This window comes from Dama dama, chromosome 8 (genome assembly GCF_033118175.1).
Source record: "Dama dama isolate Ldn47 chromosome 8, ASM3311817v1, whole genome shotgun sequence".
Classification (NCBI taxonomy): Eukaryota; Metazoa; Chordata; class Mammalia; order Artiodactyla; family Cervidae; genus Dama; species Dama dama.
Genome location: NC_083688.1, coordinates 2,177,183 through 2,194,086, shown reverse-complemented (window position 1 = coordinate 2,194,086; position 16,904 = coordinate 2,177,183). Strand labels below are relative to the sequence as shown.

The following is a 16,904-nucleotide window of genomic DNA, read 5'->3' as shown; positions in this document are numbered from 1 at the left end:
CGGGTAAACCCCAGAAATGGGGGCGCAATAATTCAGAATCTTCCCCCATCGCCGAAGATGGGGGGGGGGGTGGCAGAAATTTTGCACTTTGACTTTTGCCTCCCAACGCCGAAACTGTCGCTCTAGAAAGAAAACTCGAGCGTGAATCCCAGGTTCTTGTCTAGACGGCGCAGAATATTCGGCGCGGGCTCCCAGGATCAGCTTCCAGGCAACAGGAGATCTGGCCCCATCTCCACGCACAAGTAGAGACAACACTGCACCCAAACCCATGAACACCCACTCTTGCCGTCTCTCCACCTTCCCCAGCTGCTCAGAGTCCGGCGGTCTGAATTCCAGCCCCAAAGCCATCACATCCTCTCCACCTGTCACCCCGGGTGACCTGAGTGGCGAGGGCCCCGCGGAAGGATGGCCGCCCACTCGACTGGGGCTCTGTTGGGTCCGAGTTCCCCGGAAAGGACCCCAGAGGGGTTCAGGGGGAGTTTCCAAGCTACTTCTCCGTGCCGGCGCCCCACCCCCTTTTCGGCCCGGCCCAGGGGCCTCTTTGATCTCCGGTCAGACAAAGAGCACAGGGAAGGCCGGCGGCTCCGGCCCGCGGCCGGCCGGTCCTCCTCCCGCTCGAACACGCGGCGCGCTTGGAGGCACCCGGCGGCTGCCTGCGGCTGCCCAGATGAGCTTGGAGGCTGCGTGCCAAATTCAGCCATGGCCCCCAAACACATCCTGCTGTTGTGCCCGCCCCTCCAGCTACCCACACACACACTTCATCCCCACCTCCGTCAGCAGCCACGAACACCCAGACGTACACAGGTAGCCAGGCAAGTAGGTAAACACTCACAAACACACGCACTGAAGCACGTCTGTTTATCACCAACCTTTTATTTTGTGTCTCTACCACCTGGCTCAGAACCCCGCCAAGGCAGGGGGCATTCCTGATGTCTCAGGTTCCCTGGGCACTTAACACGATGCCTGGCACATAGTAGATGCTCAACAATTTTTAATAGAATGAATGAAGACTTGCACCAGCCCCCCCCCCCCCTACAGAAGCTGTCTTTTCTCCCCTCTTTTTTTCTCTCCCTTTCCTTCTCTCTCTCTTTCCCAGGGACTAAAGAGGAGCACAGCCTGGGATTATTTCTGCAGGTAACAGCCTCCTAAAGGACCCTTCCAACCACCAAATGGGGATGGCTTTGGAAAGAGGAGGAAGCACCGACGGCCAGAGGCCGGCAGGCGATCAGCCTCATCTCTTGCCCCACCCCACCCCATCCACCATCCATTTCCTCCTCCTGGACGCCTGCTCCTGGAATCCGAGGCTCCCTCAAGAATCCCGGAGTCACCAGAAAACATGTGTCTGTGAAGTTCTTAGTGGGGTGTGGCCTCTAGCAGCCCAGAGAGAGATCCTTTATATTCTGTCTGTAAAATGCCTCCTGTAGGAACCTCTGTGAATGGCCAATTTCTCAGGTGCTATCCGATTCTCAAAGGGGTCCAGGGCCCCCCAGAGGATGAGAATCTTTGGCTTGGTGCAATTTTCTGGTTTTTCATGAAAACAAAAAAAAAGACCCAGAGGGGGCTAAGACAGTTGTTCAGGATTTCATTGCTAGTGAGTTGGGGGGTGGGGGTGACAGAACCCTGACTCCCTTGGTCCCCGCAGCGCTCCTGGCCCCTCCCGGATTCGCCCTGCTGGGTTCAGGCGGAGATTGGGAGAGCAGGCCCTCGGAGGCGGGAATCCAACTCTCAGCTGCCGGGAGCGGGTGGGTGAGAACTGGATCCAGAACAGCGCGAAGCCGGCAGCTCGTCCAGTCCTGTAACTCACTCTGCTCACCCTCCAGTCTCCGCGTCCGAAGCTAGGAGTGGGGATGATGGCCTGGGCGCCATCTCCTCCCCAAGCTGGGCATTTCGAAGGGGCGGCTGCTAAAATCCGGAAGGCGGTGAGCCTCCGTCTCCGCGCTGCGCAACACGGACTGGGACGTTTCTTTAGCGACGCTCCGAGAAAGGGTTCTCCGCCCCCTCTCGTTCGCGGCTAGTCCCAGAGGGGCCAGGCGCGCGGGCCGGCCTCTTTCCAGCACCCGTGTCGGCCTCCCGCCCGCCCCGCCGGCCCGACTTTCTCGCCTCTAATTAAGCGGCGGGATCTCAGCGAGCCGCCGGGCCGCGCTGTAATATGATGAACTGCCTTTGTGCCAGTGTCACCGAAAGCTCTTCTGATAAGGGCAAGCCGCAGAGGATCAAAAGGACGGCAGCGGCTCGCCCGCCTCCCGCCGCCGCCCGGCCCTGCGCGCTCGCCCTCTCCGCCCGCGTTCTCCCGCGGGCTGTCTCCGGGCCCCGCGGTCCCTCCTGATCTGCCCGGCCCAGGCCGGCCTTTCGGTGCCTCTGCGCCTCTTTGTCTTTCTTCCTGCTGCTGCGCGCCTCCCTCGCCCTGCGCGAACGCTCTAGGCAAGGTTCTCTCCTCCCGCGCTGGTCTTTCTCTTAATTTTCTCGCGCGCGCTCTCTCTCTGTTCCGACGCTCTCCACCCTCTTCCTGGCTGTCTTTCGTCCCCCGACCACCCGCCTCCGTGGCTCTGGGTCTCCCGGGTCTCTACTCATCCCTCCTTTCCTCTCGACCCGGGCTCGGACCCAGCACACCCCGAAGCCCCGGCTGACCGCATCTTGGAAACGTCCAAGGGTTGACCCGCAGCCCCAGGGAAGTTGAACCAATTCATCCCCAGCCCCTGGCAACCCACGGTCACTCAGCTGCCCAAGAGAGCAGCCCAAGGCGCCCTGGAATGCCCCCAGGCCTCTGGGGAGCAAGAACTGGGGTATACGCAACTTCCCCTCATCGCTCCCTCGCTGCTGTGGTCGGAGACACCTCCCCGCTCCCGGGGGGCTGAAGTTTCAAGTGCAACTCCCCCCCCCCCCTTCCCTACACCCCTTCCTTTGGCCCCCACCTCCCCTTTGCCCTCGACCCCATCTCTTCCTCTTGCAGGCCCCTCCCCTGGCTAGCTCCTAGTTCCCCCTGCGCGCTCTCCGGACTCCCCCCTGCCTGGCCCCTCCCTTCCCCCCACTTTGAAGTTCTGGAGAGATCTATCTACTAATGGGGAAGTTTCCCCCTTAGGTCACCGTTCTGCCTTGATTCGATTTGGGAAGGCGCGTTCCCTCCCTCCCCCTACCCGACCCCAGCCGGGGCCAATCGCTCCGGAGCGGGTCAGAAAGCGCTGACCCCATTTCCACCTTTCCTCTTTCAGCCAGAGCTGGGGCAAGGGGGGGGGGGGGCGGATAAGCAGGAAGGCCCACGACAGCAAAAACTGGGGGCGGGGGGGGGGGGGATAGTCCCAACCTTCCAACCCCTCTTACCCCCAACCCCAACTGGGTTTCCTAATTACCTCGTTAGTCTGGAGTGGAAGACAGAGAGGAACTATTTTTATGGAATTCCTGGAATGTGCCCCCCTTAGTCATGGCCTTCAAGGCCCCAAAGCCCCTGGAGAACGTCCCCTTTGGGGTGTCTCTTTGTACGTCCCACTTTATAACAGGAAGGCTTCCCCACACCAGGGACCGTCTATTATGTGGTGTGAGTTCTCTCTGGCTTTGGACTCTGCTTGTCCCAGGGCCAGAGCCAGAGCCCGAGCCCAGGATCCTGTACATTTCATGTTTATGTCCTTAGTCCCCATTAGGAATGAAGCCTCATCAACTTAGCTGATGATGGTAACTAGAAACGCCAAACAGGCAACCTAAAAGGAAATCTCATTTGCTCAGTGCTCTCTCTCTGTATAAAAAATATGTTTGTATATATTTTTATTTATATAAAATGTACTGTGTGACAACTATCATTTTCAGAAAGACGTCCTTAAAAAAAAAAAGCCCAAATAATCACCTTACTGCTTTAAGGCTACTGTTATATATGCTTTTAAATCCTTCCATGTAAATTCCACTGAAAAATTTGGAAAGCTGTGAAAGGGGAGGGGGCCGCGGGGGTGGGAGGGGGGAGGTTAATCCGGGTTTAACGCTGAGATGCCGTCTTAGGACCAGGGTTAGCCTGATTGCGTTATCTCTTCCCAACATTTGAGACGCCCATATTTCACCCAGCCAAATAGCTCGGAGAACAGCGCAGATGGCCGCCGTGGTCGCGCCTCAGGAAAATGTGTTATTAATATCTAAATAACTTCCCAATACTGTCTGGTAAATCTCCTCTCCACCATTCCAAATGATGAATTCGTTTGAAGTCTTCCCCCAGCCTCATCTTTTCAATGTCTCTCTCTCTTCTCTCTTCTTCTTAGCCAGGCTTATTTCAAACTGGTAAATATCTAATTCCTTTAACGGCTGTGCCGTGCACACCAAGTCTTTTAGGTACAAACGCCTGGAAACAGCCGGTGCGTGGCGGTGCGCGCCCGGGGGTGAACAGAAAACCCGCGTGCCCTCGCAGCGGGGGACCCCACACTGCTCCGAAACGCGTTCGGAGACGGGGGGCCGCGCGGGAGCCTCAGTCTGGGATCCGAGCCCCTTCCTTGGCGCGCCCCGGGGACCCTCTCCCGGTTCCCTGCGGAGTCCCAGAGGCCTCCCTCCTCCGCACCGCGCGGCTCTCGGCGGCTCGCGTCTCCGAGACCCCACCCGCAGCCCTCCGAAGGCGTCCCTCGCTCTCTGGGGCGGGTAATTACCCTCCGCTCGCCTGTTCTCGCTTGTTTCAAGTTTGTTTTCTAAATGTCTTCTATTAGATTATGTTCGTTCATTCCCCCTCCAACCTTATCTCCTTCTGTCTCTTCTCTCTTTGCCCGTCACACTCGATTTAGGCACGAGTTTATCTGGCAAACAGTTTGCCGACTCTGTTTATTTACCGTGGGTTCTGGGGCTGCGAGCGCGCGCGCGCCAGGGTTCGCCTTTGTAATAGTTATCTCATTGTTGTTCTTCGTTAGTCCCAGCTCCCTCCGCCCCTCTCTCGTCTTCGGTTGGGGGGAGTAGAGGAAAGACAGGGGGAGTCTTGTCAGCCCAGTGTGGGTTCGCCCCTCGCCCAGGGCCCCCTCCGCCGGGGTAGATCCCCCCTTACCCCGCGCGCCCCCTCTCCGCTCCCGCCATCCCCCCACCGCCCCGGCGCGGCGCAGCCCTCGCCCCCTCCCTCTCCCCCTCCGGTCTCACTGAATATCCACCGCCGAGCGCTGCCTAAAGCCGGGGAATTGCCTGACACCCTCCCATCTTCCTCCGAGCCCCCATTATGCGAAGCTGATCCCACTCTGAACAGCCTCAAATCCCGCCTGGACTCTGTTTGATTAGATTGCCAACCCGGGGTAATCCTTTGATTTGGTGGAGTGTCAATTACCTTTCTCTAAACACACATTTACAGAGGAGGGAACTTGTTGGTTTAAATCAATGCAGATTGTTTCTTGATAAATGGACTCTCTTCGACCCCTCCCTCGCTCGCTCTTCCGAGGGCCCCTCTCCCTAGGGGCCCCTCCCCTCCCCTTTCCCCTTCTCGCCTATCCAGTAAACAATGCCCCTTCCAGGTGTGAAGCCGAAAAAACCGTGTGGGCTGAGGGGAGCCCTGCCCCCCTCCCCCTATTCATTCGCTCCCCCGGAGCCTAATTAAATTTGGCAGGTCCTTGTACACACAATCAAAACAGCTTCCTCCGGTGTAGCAAACGACCGAAAACCGCATTAGCAGCTATCGCTGCTGCCAAATTAAATTGTTTCCCACCTCCTTTTACAAGTGTCTAAAACCGAGACTTCGGGCTCTCCCCTCCTTCCTGCCTTCTCCGTCATTTCTCACCCCACACCTGTAAGTTCGCTGCTTTAAAAATGAATTAAGGAAAAATGCAAAGAAATACAAATCTGCCTCTCACACACACCCTTGGCCCCCACTTCAGATGTCAACAGATTCTCAGATGGACTTCGCCCCCTCTCCCCGGGAGAATGCACACTTTTCTTTTTAATCTTGTGACTTTCCCCCTTATTTCATATTAATTGTGACCCAGATGGGCTTTCTACCCTAGAGACCAACTGCGGTCTGATCTGGTCAGTTTCAGCCTAAACTTGTCAAATGCAAGAGGCCTCTTACTGATTATTACTGTTGTTACTCTTTTTCTAAATTATTTCTTCACACTCACTCCCTCAGCTCTCACAGAAGAACAATTTGACTCTGCAAACCCCTATCAAATTTCCCACAAGCATCTCCCTGGACTCAGGTTGGGAAAATCTTTTTCTTTTCCCATCCCTCCTCAAAGCCTTTCCCAGGCTGGTTCCTGCCTGGGTCTGCCCTGATTCTCCTTGGAGAAGGGGTGAGGAGGATAGAGGCCAAGTGGCTGAGGGCAATGAACCTTTCCAGGTGTGCTGAGTGTGGCCGGAGCTCCTATCCACAGTGGTCTGAGAATTCTCACAACTAACAATCCTAATAACTCAGTCTTAACAAGGATAAGAGCAAAAAAAAAAAAAAAAAATATGAACAGCCTCATGAATATCAGCCCAAGGGGAGCAGGAGTGAGCTGTTCAGAGATGAAAGTGCACAGAAATAAAAGCTCAATTTAATCTGCTTTAAAACCCTTCAACTTAACGTTTGTGCTTCAAACTCTGAGAGTGAGGACTGATTGCGGATAAATAGTTTCTTACCATGCCTGGAAGCTATTACACCCCTCTCCAACACAGTTTCCTATTCAGCAGTCCCAGTTTTCATTACCAGCTCTAATAAGTCTTAACATTATTAAATGCCAAGCGGACGATAGGAAAAAACGGACTCAGGGAGGGATCTCTCTTTAGCGCTTAAAGAGGAGAGCTCTTAAACCCCTTCTTGGGCGACTCCCCGCCATGAGAGGGGCAACCCCCGGAGAAAGCATTTGTCAAGAGCAAGAAGCCAAAACAAAGTTTGTGGGTGTGCACCCCTCCCCCTGCTCTGCCCAAGGGGATCTCTGCCTCTCCCCACCTGGCCCACGCGGGTGGAGGCTGGGAGGTCTTTTCACCTTTAACTTGGCCATGAAACTGACACCTGGGGCCTGGGAGAGAGATGAGAGTTTCCAACTGGGTGGTTCACCAGGATGCCAGTCACTGGCCAAGGTACTCACATCCAGAGCTGATAGATACCATTTGTCCCCAGATGGAAAGACAGCCCCTCTCTCTTCCCAACTCTCACATCATCCATTCCGCCAGTCTGCGATCACACCACACATCCACGCAGACCCCCACGATTCCGTTCCAAAGTCTGGTGGGCAGACAGCCACACTGAGAGACACATGCACTTACACGGCCATCCAACTCCTAGCCACAGGGCTCCACACACCCCAAGCCACATGGCTTTCTGGACACCCGGCCCACCGCTTTCATTTCATTTCTGCAACTCCGCTCCTAGACTCCTAGAAGCGCCAGTGCTCTGCAACTGCGAGCCTCGTACTGAAACCCTTGGGGACCTGGAGCTTCCCGGTTCCACTCAGGGAAAACCTCTGTCCAACGAAACTGCTTGTCTGCTGGCTCTGTAAGCCCAGGTCAGCACTAGAAACCCCTGGATTCCTTTGAGCCAAAGGCATCGTCAGACCAGACTTGCTACCCTCTTTCTTTCTCTTCCGTCTCAGGAGAAATGCATCTGTTGTGCTTCCTCACAGACTGAATTGGACATACCCGTGCCACACACACACACACACACACACACACACACACACTTAAAAGTCTCTCCGAACAAAACCAAACCTCTTCTTTCCTCCCAGGGTACCTCTCAGAAGATGCGTCTGCAGTGCTGTATTTGACCAGGAAAGATTATTCGAGTTCTCTGTCCCCTCCCAGCCCCCCACAAAGGAAGTCCAACTAAGTCCCTTTCTAGTCCAAACTGAAACATGGAGTGGCTCCCCACGCAGGGATCCCAGACTACCTCTGCCCAGCCAGGGGCTCCTTGGCATGCAGGTCCCGCCCCCCCCTGCAGACCCCAGGCCCTCCGCAGGCTCCGCACAGCGGGGTGCCGGGCACAGCCCGCTCCCTTTCTTTCCCTAACCCTTTTGTCCCGGTGGGACTGGGCTCTACTAGGGGCCCTGAATGTCAATAGCCCGCCCCTTCCCCAGCCCCAGCCTGCTCTCACACTGGGCTGCCCCTGCTCCCCCCTCCCCCTTAGACCAGGCCTGTGGGGGCTGGGCCTCGCTGGGACTTGTCTTTGGAAGCGAGCTTTGTCTGTGAAGTTCATCTTCAAGGTTGGGAGAGACTACTGAAAACCAGAGGGAGACCCGGGGAGAAGTTCCAGGGAGGCGAGGAGAGGAGGACGTCAATAACCCCCTGGAAAGAAACTCAAACATAATTGTGCGCTTGAACAAGTTTCGGGGTTCAAGACACTCCTCCCCCATTTTTTCCAAAGCCACTTTTTCTTTTTTGGAGGTTATAATGGCCATTGCCTTTCCTGTTTGCCTGCTCCCTCCCTGCGCTGTGTGTCTGGGGGTTTAGCTTCTTTCCCTGGTCCATCTTTGTGACTTTGGGTCTTGCGTTTCTATTTCTTTTTCCAAGACCAACCCCCCCCCTCCCCCCACCGCCTCCCAAACACATTGACGTAGTCTCAAAGAGACCTGTGGAGACAGTGGTGATGGGGAAGGACTTTCCTTTCTCCTGAAACTAACCCGTCAGTAAACAAAAGCACACACCCCCTTTCCTGGGCGTGCAGGCGCTTGAAAGAGAAATGCCTTCCCTAGCTCATCTCCAAAACGGCAGGGCTCAGACTCCAGCCCGCTAAAAGCGGGGAGAGGGCGTGGTGGAGCCCGAAACTCTCCCTCCCACGGACACCCCACCCCCACCCCGGGCATCTGGGAGCTTGGCCTCCACCCCTGGGCCCACTGGCGCGTGCCCGAGAGGAAAGCGCCTTAAAAATGTACGCTTCTGCCTCCGCGCTGTCTGTGCGGCCCTGGCGTCGCGGGTCGGAGAGTGAGGCGGCGGCCCACGCGGCCCGCGCTAATTTTTATTGATTGCAGCGGTCAGTCAACTGTCAGGCGGGGTTTCAAGGGACCGTTTAAAGAGCGTGTGCGGGTCTGGTTAACAAATTCATTTAGGGAGCCGCGGGCCGACTCCTCCTTCTTCGCCCCCCGCCCCTTTGCCCAAGTTTCCTATAAATAATAGATCGACACAGGGACTGGCAGCCAAAACGCCGGCCCCGGAGAACGCACGACCCGGAGCCCTCGGCTGGAGCGGGCGCTCCAGGGTGCGCGGTTCGAGGCCCCCGGAGCCCCCACGCGCTGCCGGGTCCCCGGGGACGCAGAGGCCGGCTGGACCCCGCTCTGCCGCGCACCGGCGTCGCGGGAGCCGCTCCCAGCCCGGCCGGGGGGCGCACCGAGGGGGCGCTCCCCACACACCCCGACAGGCTCTCGTTCCGCCAGCCGGTCCGGTGGGACAGCGCCGCCACTGGCCCGCACGCAGGCGCACGAGCAGCCCCGCGGGCTCGGCGTCCCCGGCGAGGGGCGGCCCCCTACCTTTGTCGCCCAGGATGCCGTCGATGCTGTGCTTGGCTTTCTTCTCGCCGTCCTCCTCCTTCTTATCCGCTTCGTCCTCCTCCTCCTTCTTCCCGAACTTGATTCTGAGCACTCGGCTAATCGAACTCACTAAACCTCAGAAATGCAAAGGCAAAAGAGCGGGTATAAGTCGTTGGGGCCCTGGGAGAAGTCAGGAAGCGCGTTTCCCCTCTAAACACACATTCAGGGGGACTCACACCCACCCCACCCCTATCGCAGGTAAACACCTAGGCTTATTGGGAGGCGCAGGTACTGTCACTCACACGGAGACTCCCCGGGGGCAGGACTCCCCAAGGCCGTGGCAGAGGCTCCCACCTAGAGCCTCCCTATCACGTCTCTGCACACTTGGACTTTGCACGATCACATACCCTCCATGAGTCAGTGAAAGTCACTCAGTCGTGTCCAACTCTTTGCGGCCCCGTGGACTATACAGTCCATGGAATTCTCCAGGCCAGAATACTGGAGTGGGTAGCCATTGCTTTCTCCAGGGGATCTTCCCAACCCAGGGATCGAACCCAGGTCTCACGCGTCGCGGGCAGATTCTTTAGCAGCTGAGCCGCCAGGGAAGCCCAAGAATACTGGAGTGGGTGGCCTGTCCCCTCTCCTAGAAGCACTCATACCCACCCCACCCCCAGGACCTCCCCGGAGCCCCTCCAGCCGCTGGCTGCTCCCCACACTCCCAGCCCCGCAGCCTGAATGCTCAGGTACACACACGTATACACCGGGGGCACTTTCCCATCCGCCGGCAGCAAGATCCAGGGCCTCCGCGTTCGGGACCCACTGGGGGCCGGTGGCAGCAACAGCACAGAAATGGTGACTTGGAGCAAAGTCCAGGGAGCTTGTGACCTACCCTTCTAGGCTGGACTCATCTCTGTAGGCCGAACCTCCCTTGTCACCCAACTCTGTAACTTTCTGCTCAACTCCTTCCTCCCCCCTCCCTCTCTCCCTCCCGGCCTCCCTGCGTTCCTCCCTTCCTTTCTCCCTCTTTCCTCCCTCCCTTCCTTCCTTCTCCTCCTCTCTCCTTTCCTAACTTCTTTTCCTCCCTTCCTCCCTGCTCCCATCTTCCTTACAGTTTTAATTCCCTCCTGTGCCCTCGCCTCCTTTGCACTCTGGTGCTTTTTCTCCCAACTTTTTCTCCAAGTTCCTCGTCATCCATCATCTCCTCTCGGCTCCCAGCTCCAGCCCCACACGACCCAAGCCCTGGCCCTGGTGACTTGGAAACAGAAGACGCAGGCTGAGGACTCCGGGCAGCTCTGCTGGCTCAGCTGCCTTCTCACCTGAGGGCACGGTGCTGCGGTCACAGTGCCCGTCCTTCAGCAGCCGGTCTCGGATCTCCCAGCTAAACATGCCTGGGTTTTCCCTCTTGTACTCTTCGATCTTTTTCTCCACGTCCGGAGTCGCCACCTGCTTCAGAGGTGGAGGTGGGAGAGTCGGAGTGGAAAGATGGGGTGGGGGGAGGGAGACACTTTTAATATCAACCTCCCAGGAGCCCTGGGGCCAGGCTGATGGCTCTGGTCACCCTGCCTCCATTCTGAGACTGGCTTCATCCTTTCCAGAAACCTGTTCCTGGCTCCCAGGAAGGCAGCTGGGGCTGGGGAATGTGCAACAGGATAGTGATAGGTAATAAACTAGAAGCCTAATTAGGATTCCGCCCCCCCCCCCCCCAACTATTCCAGGCAAGACTGAAGGAAGATTTCCCTTATCTGGGATGGCAACGGGGTTCTGGGCAGATGTAGGGACAACACAGGAATGACTCAATGGCCTGTTGGGCAATCTGGACCCCAGTTATCCCCATCCCTGAGAAATTCAAATAATGGTGGAGGCCTGGGCTTGAGGACCCTCTTCCACTGTACTGCCCATAGGTAGCATGTAGACTCGCTACTGCTACTGGATGACACAGGGTAGAGAGCGGGGCTCCAGCCAGGACCCCCAGCCACGGGAAGGCTGGCTGTCAGCTCTGCGGCAAAGACACTCACTCTGGGCTTGCTGCCGCCGATGGCCCCAGGCCGGATGGACCCGGTCTCCTGGTAGCGGCAGAGAATCTTGGAGACGCAGCCGTGGGAGACACGCAGCTGGCGGGAGATGACACAGGGCCGGATGCCATGGTGGGCCATCTCCACAATCTTGTGGCGGATGTGGTTTGGCAGGGGTCGCCCGTTGATGAAGACCCCACCCAGCTGATTGACCCGGCCTTGGCCAAGCGGAGTCGACACTGGAGAGGGAAGGGGGAGATGAGGAAAAAGAGAGACCCAGGGTGAGGATGAGGATAAGACACTGAGTTCCGCCCTTTGGATTTCAGTTTTGTTTGAGCCCCAAGACCCCTGTAAGCAGATCTCTGTCCCCCACATTTGGAGCTGTGGCAGTTCAGATGTCAGGGGGAAGCTGCCGTGAAGCCAAGGGAAGGCCCGGCAGGGATGGGGACAGTGGTCAGGCCGGCTGCCAGAGTCCTCTGAGATGCTCCCCGTCCCCAGTCCTGCTGCACGAGGGGGGATGAGGACACACCTGGGGGTCTGTGTCTGAGAAAGGGGGGAGAGACACAGAGGGGAGAGGGGAGAGCCCAGAGACCGTGGAGCCTGGGGACTCTGGAACCGATGCCTCCCTGGGCCGGCAGCTTGGACAGAGGGTCTGCTTGCTTCCTAGAGAGGCTGATAACGGGTGCAATGGGGCCCATCCGGTCGGTTCCATGCTCTAAGTGGTCAAGTCTGATCCATTGGGTATCGGCCCCGGAAAGGCTGGTGGATTACTAGTATTTACAGCCCCGGCTTCTGCAGCAGAACTGTCCTACCCATAACTGGATGGCCGAGGTGCAGCAGAGGGGCCGGCAGAGGGGCCTGCGACAGAAAGCCTCTGGCTGCTGTCCCCGGGGGCTCCTGGCTGCCCCTCGAGGGACTCCACTTCCTTCCAACCCCTCTGGCAGTTCAGATTTCGTTTGGGGATAATTTGGGGGTGAACTGCTCCACTGGCAGCAAGCTCCTAAATCAAATACTCATTTGGCCTCAGACACCCATGAACTGTCTCTGCAGGTTCGGAGAGGCCGGTGCACAGATGGGCCAGAGTCCCTTCTGGGAACCAGGAAGACAGACGCGGTTCCTCCGTGTGAGCCGGGGAGGGCAGCACGCAGAGGAGGCTTTAATGCAGAGTCCACACAATTTCTTCCCAGAAGGTTGGGGGTGGGGGGGACACCCGGCGCACTAATCCAGCTTCGATCCCCCCAATTTGGGGACTCGCGGTTGCGGAGATCTGGTAGATTAGAACGATTTCACAGCCCCCGGGAGTGGACGGAGCTGGCAGTATAATTGGAAGAAAGGAGGCGAGCAGAGGCTCGGTGGCTGAGCTGTTCTTACCGCCTCCTCCCCTCGCTCTGCCGGTCCCCCCCACCATGGAAAAGTGGGTGCCTGAAGCCACCCTCGGATTTAATCAGAAATCGTGCGTCGCCAAGTCAGAGTGACTCGGTCTCCGTGGCGGGATATGCCATTAGCGCTGGAGAGCTCTCGAGCGCCCAACTTTATATTCAAGAGCCTCTTTAGCGACCGGCTCGGCTCTCTTCAGTATTCTCCGTCATGTTGGGCAAATATTGTCCTAATCCGCTGCGCGGCCACGGCCGCCTGTTTTACTTGCATTCGCTACAAGAGAGCGCTGCGACAAATCCCCGGGCCGGCGCGCTCTCCCGCCTGCGTGGCTGCTCGCGCGCACTTGATCACGGAGCCGCTCTCCTCGCCGCGGTCTAATTCCGGGACCCGCGCCGTCTAGCTGCCGGAGGGACACCCCCCTCCACAGATCGCAGGCTGCCTGCCCGTCCTTCCCCTCCTTGCCTTGTTTCCCTTCCTTGCGCACAAGTGGCTCACACAATTATAAGACTAATTAAAAAAAAAAGTCGCACCTATCTCTAACCACGTCTGACATCCTGGGCTACCTACCCCCAGAAGCCAAGGGATCCCTCAGTTGACAGGTCGAAGGCCTAATATTAGTTTAAAGAAAACAGAACAAAAACTCAGGAAATGGTCTCGGTGCGCTCCAGCCCTTGCTGGAGCCGAGAACCGGTTCACCCCGCCAGTCCCTCCGGCTCATCCCCGGTGCTGGGTGTTTAGGGAGGACACCTTAGAAAACTAACAGTTTCCCCTTGTCTGGACATTTCCGTGCCCTCTCGCCGTCTTGAGGTCTCTCCCGAGGGATTTCTAGAGTTCGGAAGCCCGAGTGCAAAGTTTCTGAGGGGCGGAAATCGTTACTGTTCATTACTTCAGCCTCGAAGTAATTTTTTTGTTTGTTTCCAGCCTCGAAGGCGAGGTCCTAGTTAAGACAGATAAAACATCACACACTGTTGGTATTTCGAAATAAAAGGGATTGTTAAACCATCCCGGGGTGAAAAGAACAATTCAAAACAAGAGTAGAAAGCCCCGTAGCTGGCAGAACGCGGGAGAGCAGAGAGAGGATTAGGTGGAAAGTATCTGAAAATAGTGGAATGAGTTGAGATCACTAGGACTTGAAATTGACCAGGACTCGAGATCGCCTCGGAGTTCAGCCTGGCGGGGAAAGGCCGGAACCCAGGACCTGCGACGCTGGGGCCGCCGGTCGGTGAAACCCACGCGAAAACGGACAAGTGTGGGTCCCCATAAACTTCCTGGGTCGGGCGCCGGGACTCGGACCCAGAAGGGAAGGGAACCGCCCGGCTCCCCCCGTGCTGGCGCCACCGCCGCCCCGCGAAGATTGCCACCTCTCCGAGGACTCGGAGGCCCTGGCGGAGGAGGGAGGCCACCCCGGGCGCTCTTACCTTCCAGGGGAAACCCCGTGCGCGGGTAGTTCTGCCCCGGAGCCGGCCGCACCATCCTGGGTACCGTGCCGGGAAGCGCCGCCATTCTTCGCGCACGCCGGCGGCGGGTCCCGAGTCGGCAAAAATCGCTTCCCGTCAGCTCCCCTTCCCCCTGCCGCGATCTCTTTCTTTCCTCTTCTTCTTCTTCGCCTCCTTTTTTTTTTTTAAACCTCCTCCCCCTCCCCTCGGCAAACACTCCCCACCCCCCACCCCCGGCAGCAGCCGCTCGCGTCCAGAAGCGGGGAGGGCGGGGTGGGGGTGAGGTTGGGGGGCGGAGGTCGGGAGGCTGGGGAGAGAGGGGAGGTGGCGACGAGGAAGTTCAAACAAACGAACACAGCCACCCCGAGGCCTCCTCTGCCCGCCCCGCTCGGCCAGAAGTTGTGCGGGCGGATGCGCGGGGCAGCAGCGGGGGCCGTGGACCGGACGCCGAGCGACGCTGGCGGGGGTGGCGGGGGGATCGCGGCCGGAGTCCGGGCCCCCAGCCTCGGACTGGCGAGGGCCGCGCTCCCGCGCTGCGGGCCAAAGTTTCTGAGCCGAGCGGCTGCGGACTGGATTCCTGTTTCCGTATTTATTTATATATTTATCCTCTAGCTCCCCCGCCCTCTCCTCTCCGGCTCTTCTCCACGCCTTCTTTCTCCGACCACACTCGCTCCTCGCGGACACGCCAGCTTTCACACTCCCGCCCCCCCCCCCCGAAGATCTGGGGAGGGAAGAAGGAACCTCTCGGGTTTCGGGGGCCGGAGGGGGGGGCCGACAAGGGGGTGGCGGGGTCGGGGGGGAGACGAGGGCGAGCGATCCGCTGGGTAAGTTGCGCAGAAGTGCTGGCTGGAGCGCGCGCGGGAGGAGGCGGCGGCGAATGAGACGTGATGGGTTCGGACTTTTCTTTTATTCATGAGGAGGGCAGGGGGCCAGGGCGGGAGGCAGCCGAGGACCAATAACGAAGAAATCTTCTACGAATTTATTTTTTTCCCCCCTCTGTTTTTTAAGCCTCGACTCACCTTGCTTTGGGGGGAGCATCTGAACCGCCAGTTAAAACAGAGGGAGCAAAAGGCGGGGGCGTGGTGGGGGCTGGGGGGGCGAGGGAGAAGGGGAGGGACCCCCCCCCCCCCCGCCAGTCCCGGTGTCTTCCCCTGACGGATGGGCCGGGTCGGCCGAGCCCCCAGTCCCCCGGTCGCCCACAGCCTGGCTCTGCAGTCCGGCTGCATGGGAATGCCTGCCTCCCGTCGGTGGTTGCCTGGAATTCTCGCCTCAGCTCTAGCCTCCCAGAGTCGGAGCCCAGCTGGATCTCACATCTTCTCCCTGGTCTCACTCACACACTCTGACATTTCTGCCATTGGGGTCCACCTGGAATTGGCCTAGGTGACCTGGGGGTGGGGGTATGACTTTCTTGGCGAAGCTGCCTCTGAGCCCTGGTGTCCTATTCTTGCCTGGCCTCCTGCAGCTCTGGGAAGCCCAGAAGGATGGCGGGGTGTGGGGCTCAGAAAGCCCTCTGCTCAGTGTTAGGGACCCACTCCCTCCTCCCCTCCCGTCCCGGGGCCCCAGCCCTCACCCATCTCCAGCCAGGATTAAACTCCTGCCCCTCTTCAGCTCATGCCCAGAAGCCCTCTCCAGCAGGTACTTCGCTGCCTTGAGTGGACCCACAAGTTGGTGCCCAGGATCTGGGGGTCCAAAGGGCTGGCAATTGGGAATGGGGGTACCCCCGAGCACCCCAGTTCAGAAGTCCTCTGGTGGTGGGGGGAGGGAGCCCCAGTTAATCACTGAGTGTGGGTGGGAGGTCCTGACTTTCTGCGCTCTCGCCACCTTCCCCAGGGCTGGAATGACCGGACCCTTCTGCCAGGGGGATGCCGAGTCCTAGGGGCGAAACGCCCTCCCAGCGGGGCAGGACGCCACGACTGCGGGTCTTTTGTCTCCCCCGAGAAAGAGTGTCTCCGGCCCAGCGCTGGAGGCCAGATACAATAAAATAAACCCATCCCCCAAACTCGCCCCCACCCCCAGCCTGCCCCCTGCCCGCCCTCTCCCCGTGCTGGGGTCAGCCCCCTCTTGGCCTGGCCTGGGAGCCTCCTCAGGCTGGCCCCGGGCACCCCCTCCCCTCCCCCTTTCCTCACCTGTGACCTTTGCCCCCTCAGCATGTGACAATCTCCTTCCTCTCCTCTCTATTCCAGTACTGGGGGCTGCTCCTGCCTGAGGTGGGGCGGGGGTGGGGGAGACCTTCTAGAAATGGGGGCCTGCTGCAAAGCTGTTACACTCTTGCCCCCTAGGGGCCCCAGAATTGAGGGGGGAAGGCCAAGTAGCTTTAAAATTGGAAAGGGCCCCCTACCAGTGCCTTTAGGAAACCAGGGTGCCAGGCTGCCTGAGTTACAGGGGCCCTGCCAGGTTTTCTGTGACCCTTTCCTTTCTGGAGATGCTACCCTACTGAATCCACTTGCCCCCAAGAGAGATGGGAAGGCGGCATTTTACACGGCAATGTGTGGGTCTGGGGACGGTGAGTCAGCCTTGAGTCAGTCCCTTTTCCATCTCATCTCGCTGGCGGGTCTGGCCTGCCTTGACCTCCTGAGGTGGCTGTATGTACACACACACACATACACACATACATGTTGTTCATGCATTCATGCGTCCATCAGTAATTTCCATCATGGTGATGAAGAATTTAAGCCGCCTTGCCTCTGTGCGTGTGGGTGGAGTGG

At 58.4% G+C, this 16,904-nt stretch overlaps 1 protein-coding gene across 2 annotated transcripts in view; it reads right to left on the bottom strand.

Annotated features, from left to right (window-relative positions):
• The window catches only part of PAX7 (paired box 7), a 102,645-nt gene extending 88,379 nt beyond the window's left edge, over positions 1-14,266 (bottom strand). The window contains exons 1-4 of one of the 2 annotated variants that reach the window (XM_061147815.1): positions 14,182-14,266; positions 11,390-11,625; positions 10,691-10,820; positions 9,375-9,509 (exon numbers count right to left, since the gene is read on the bottom strand). In XM_061147815.1, the coding sequence (XP_061003798.1) occupies positions 9,375-9,509; positions 10,691-10,820; positions 11,390-11,625; positions 14,182-14,266 (586 nt within the window). The remainder of the gene's footprint in view (positions 1-9,374; positions 9,510-10,690; positions 10,821-11,389; positions 11,626-14,181) is intronic. The other variant, XM_061147816.1, reaches the window with a different exon arrangement.
• Between the last annotated feature and the right edge of the window lie 2,638 nt (positions 14,267-16,904).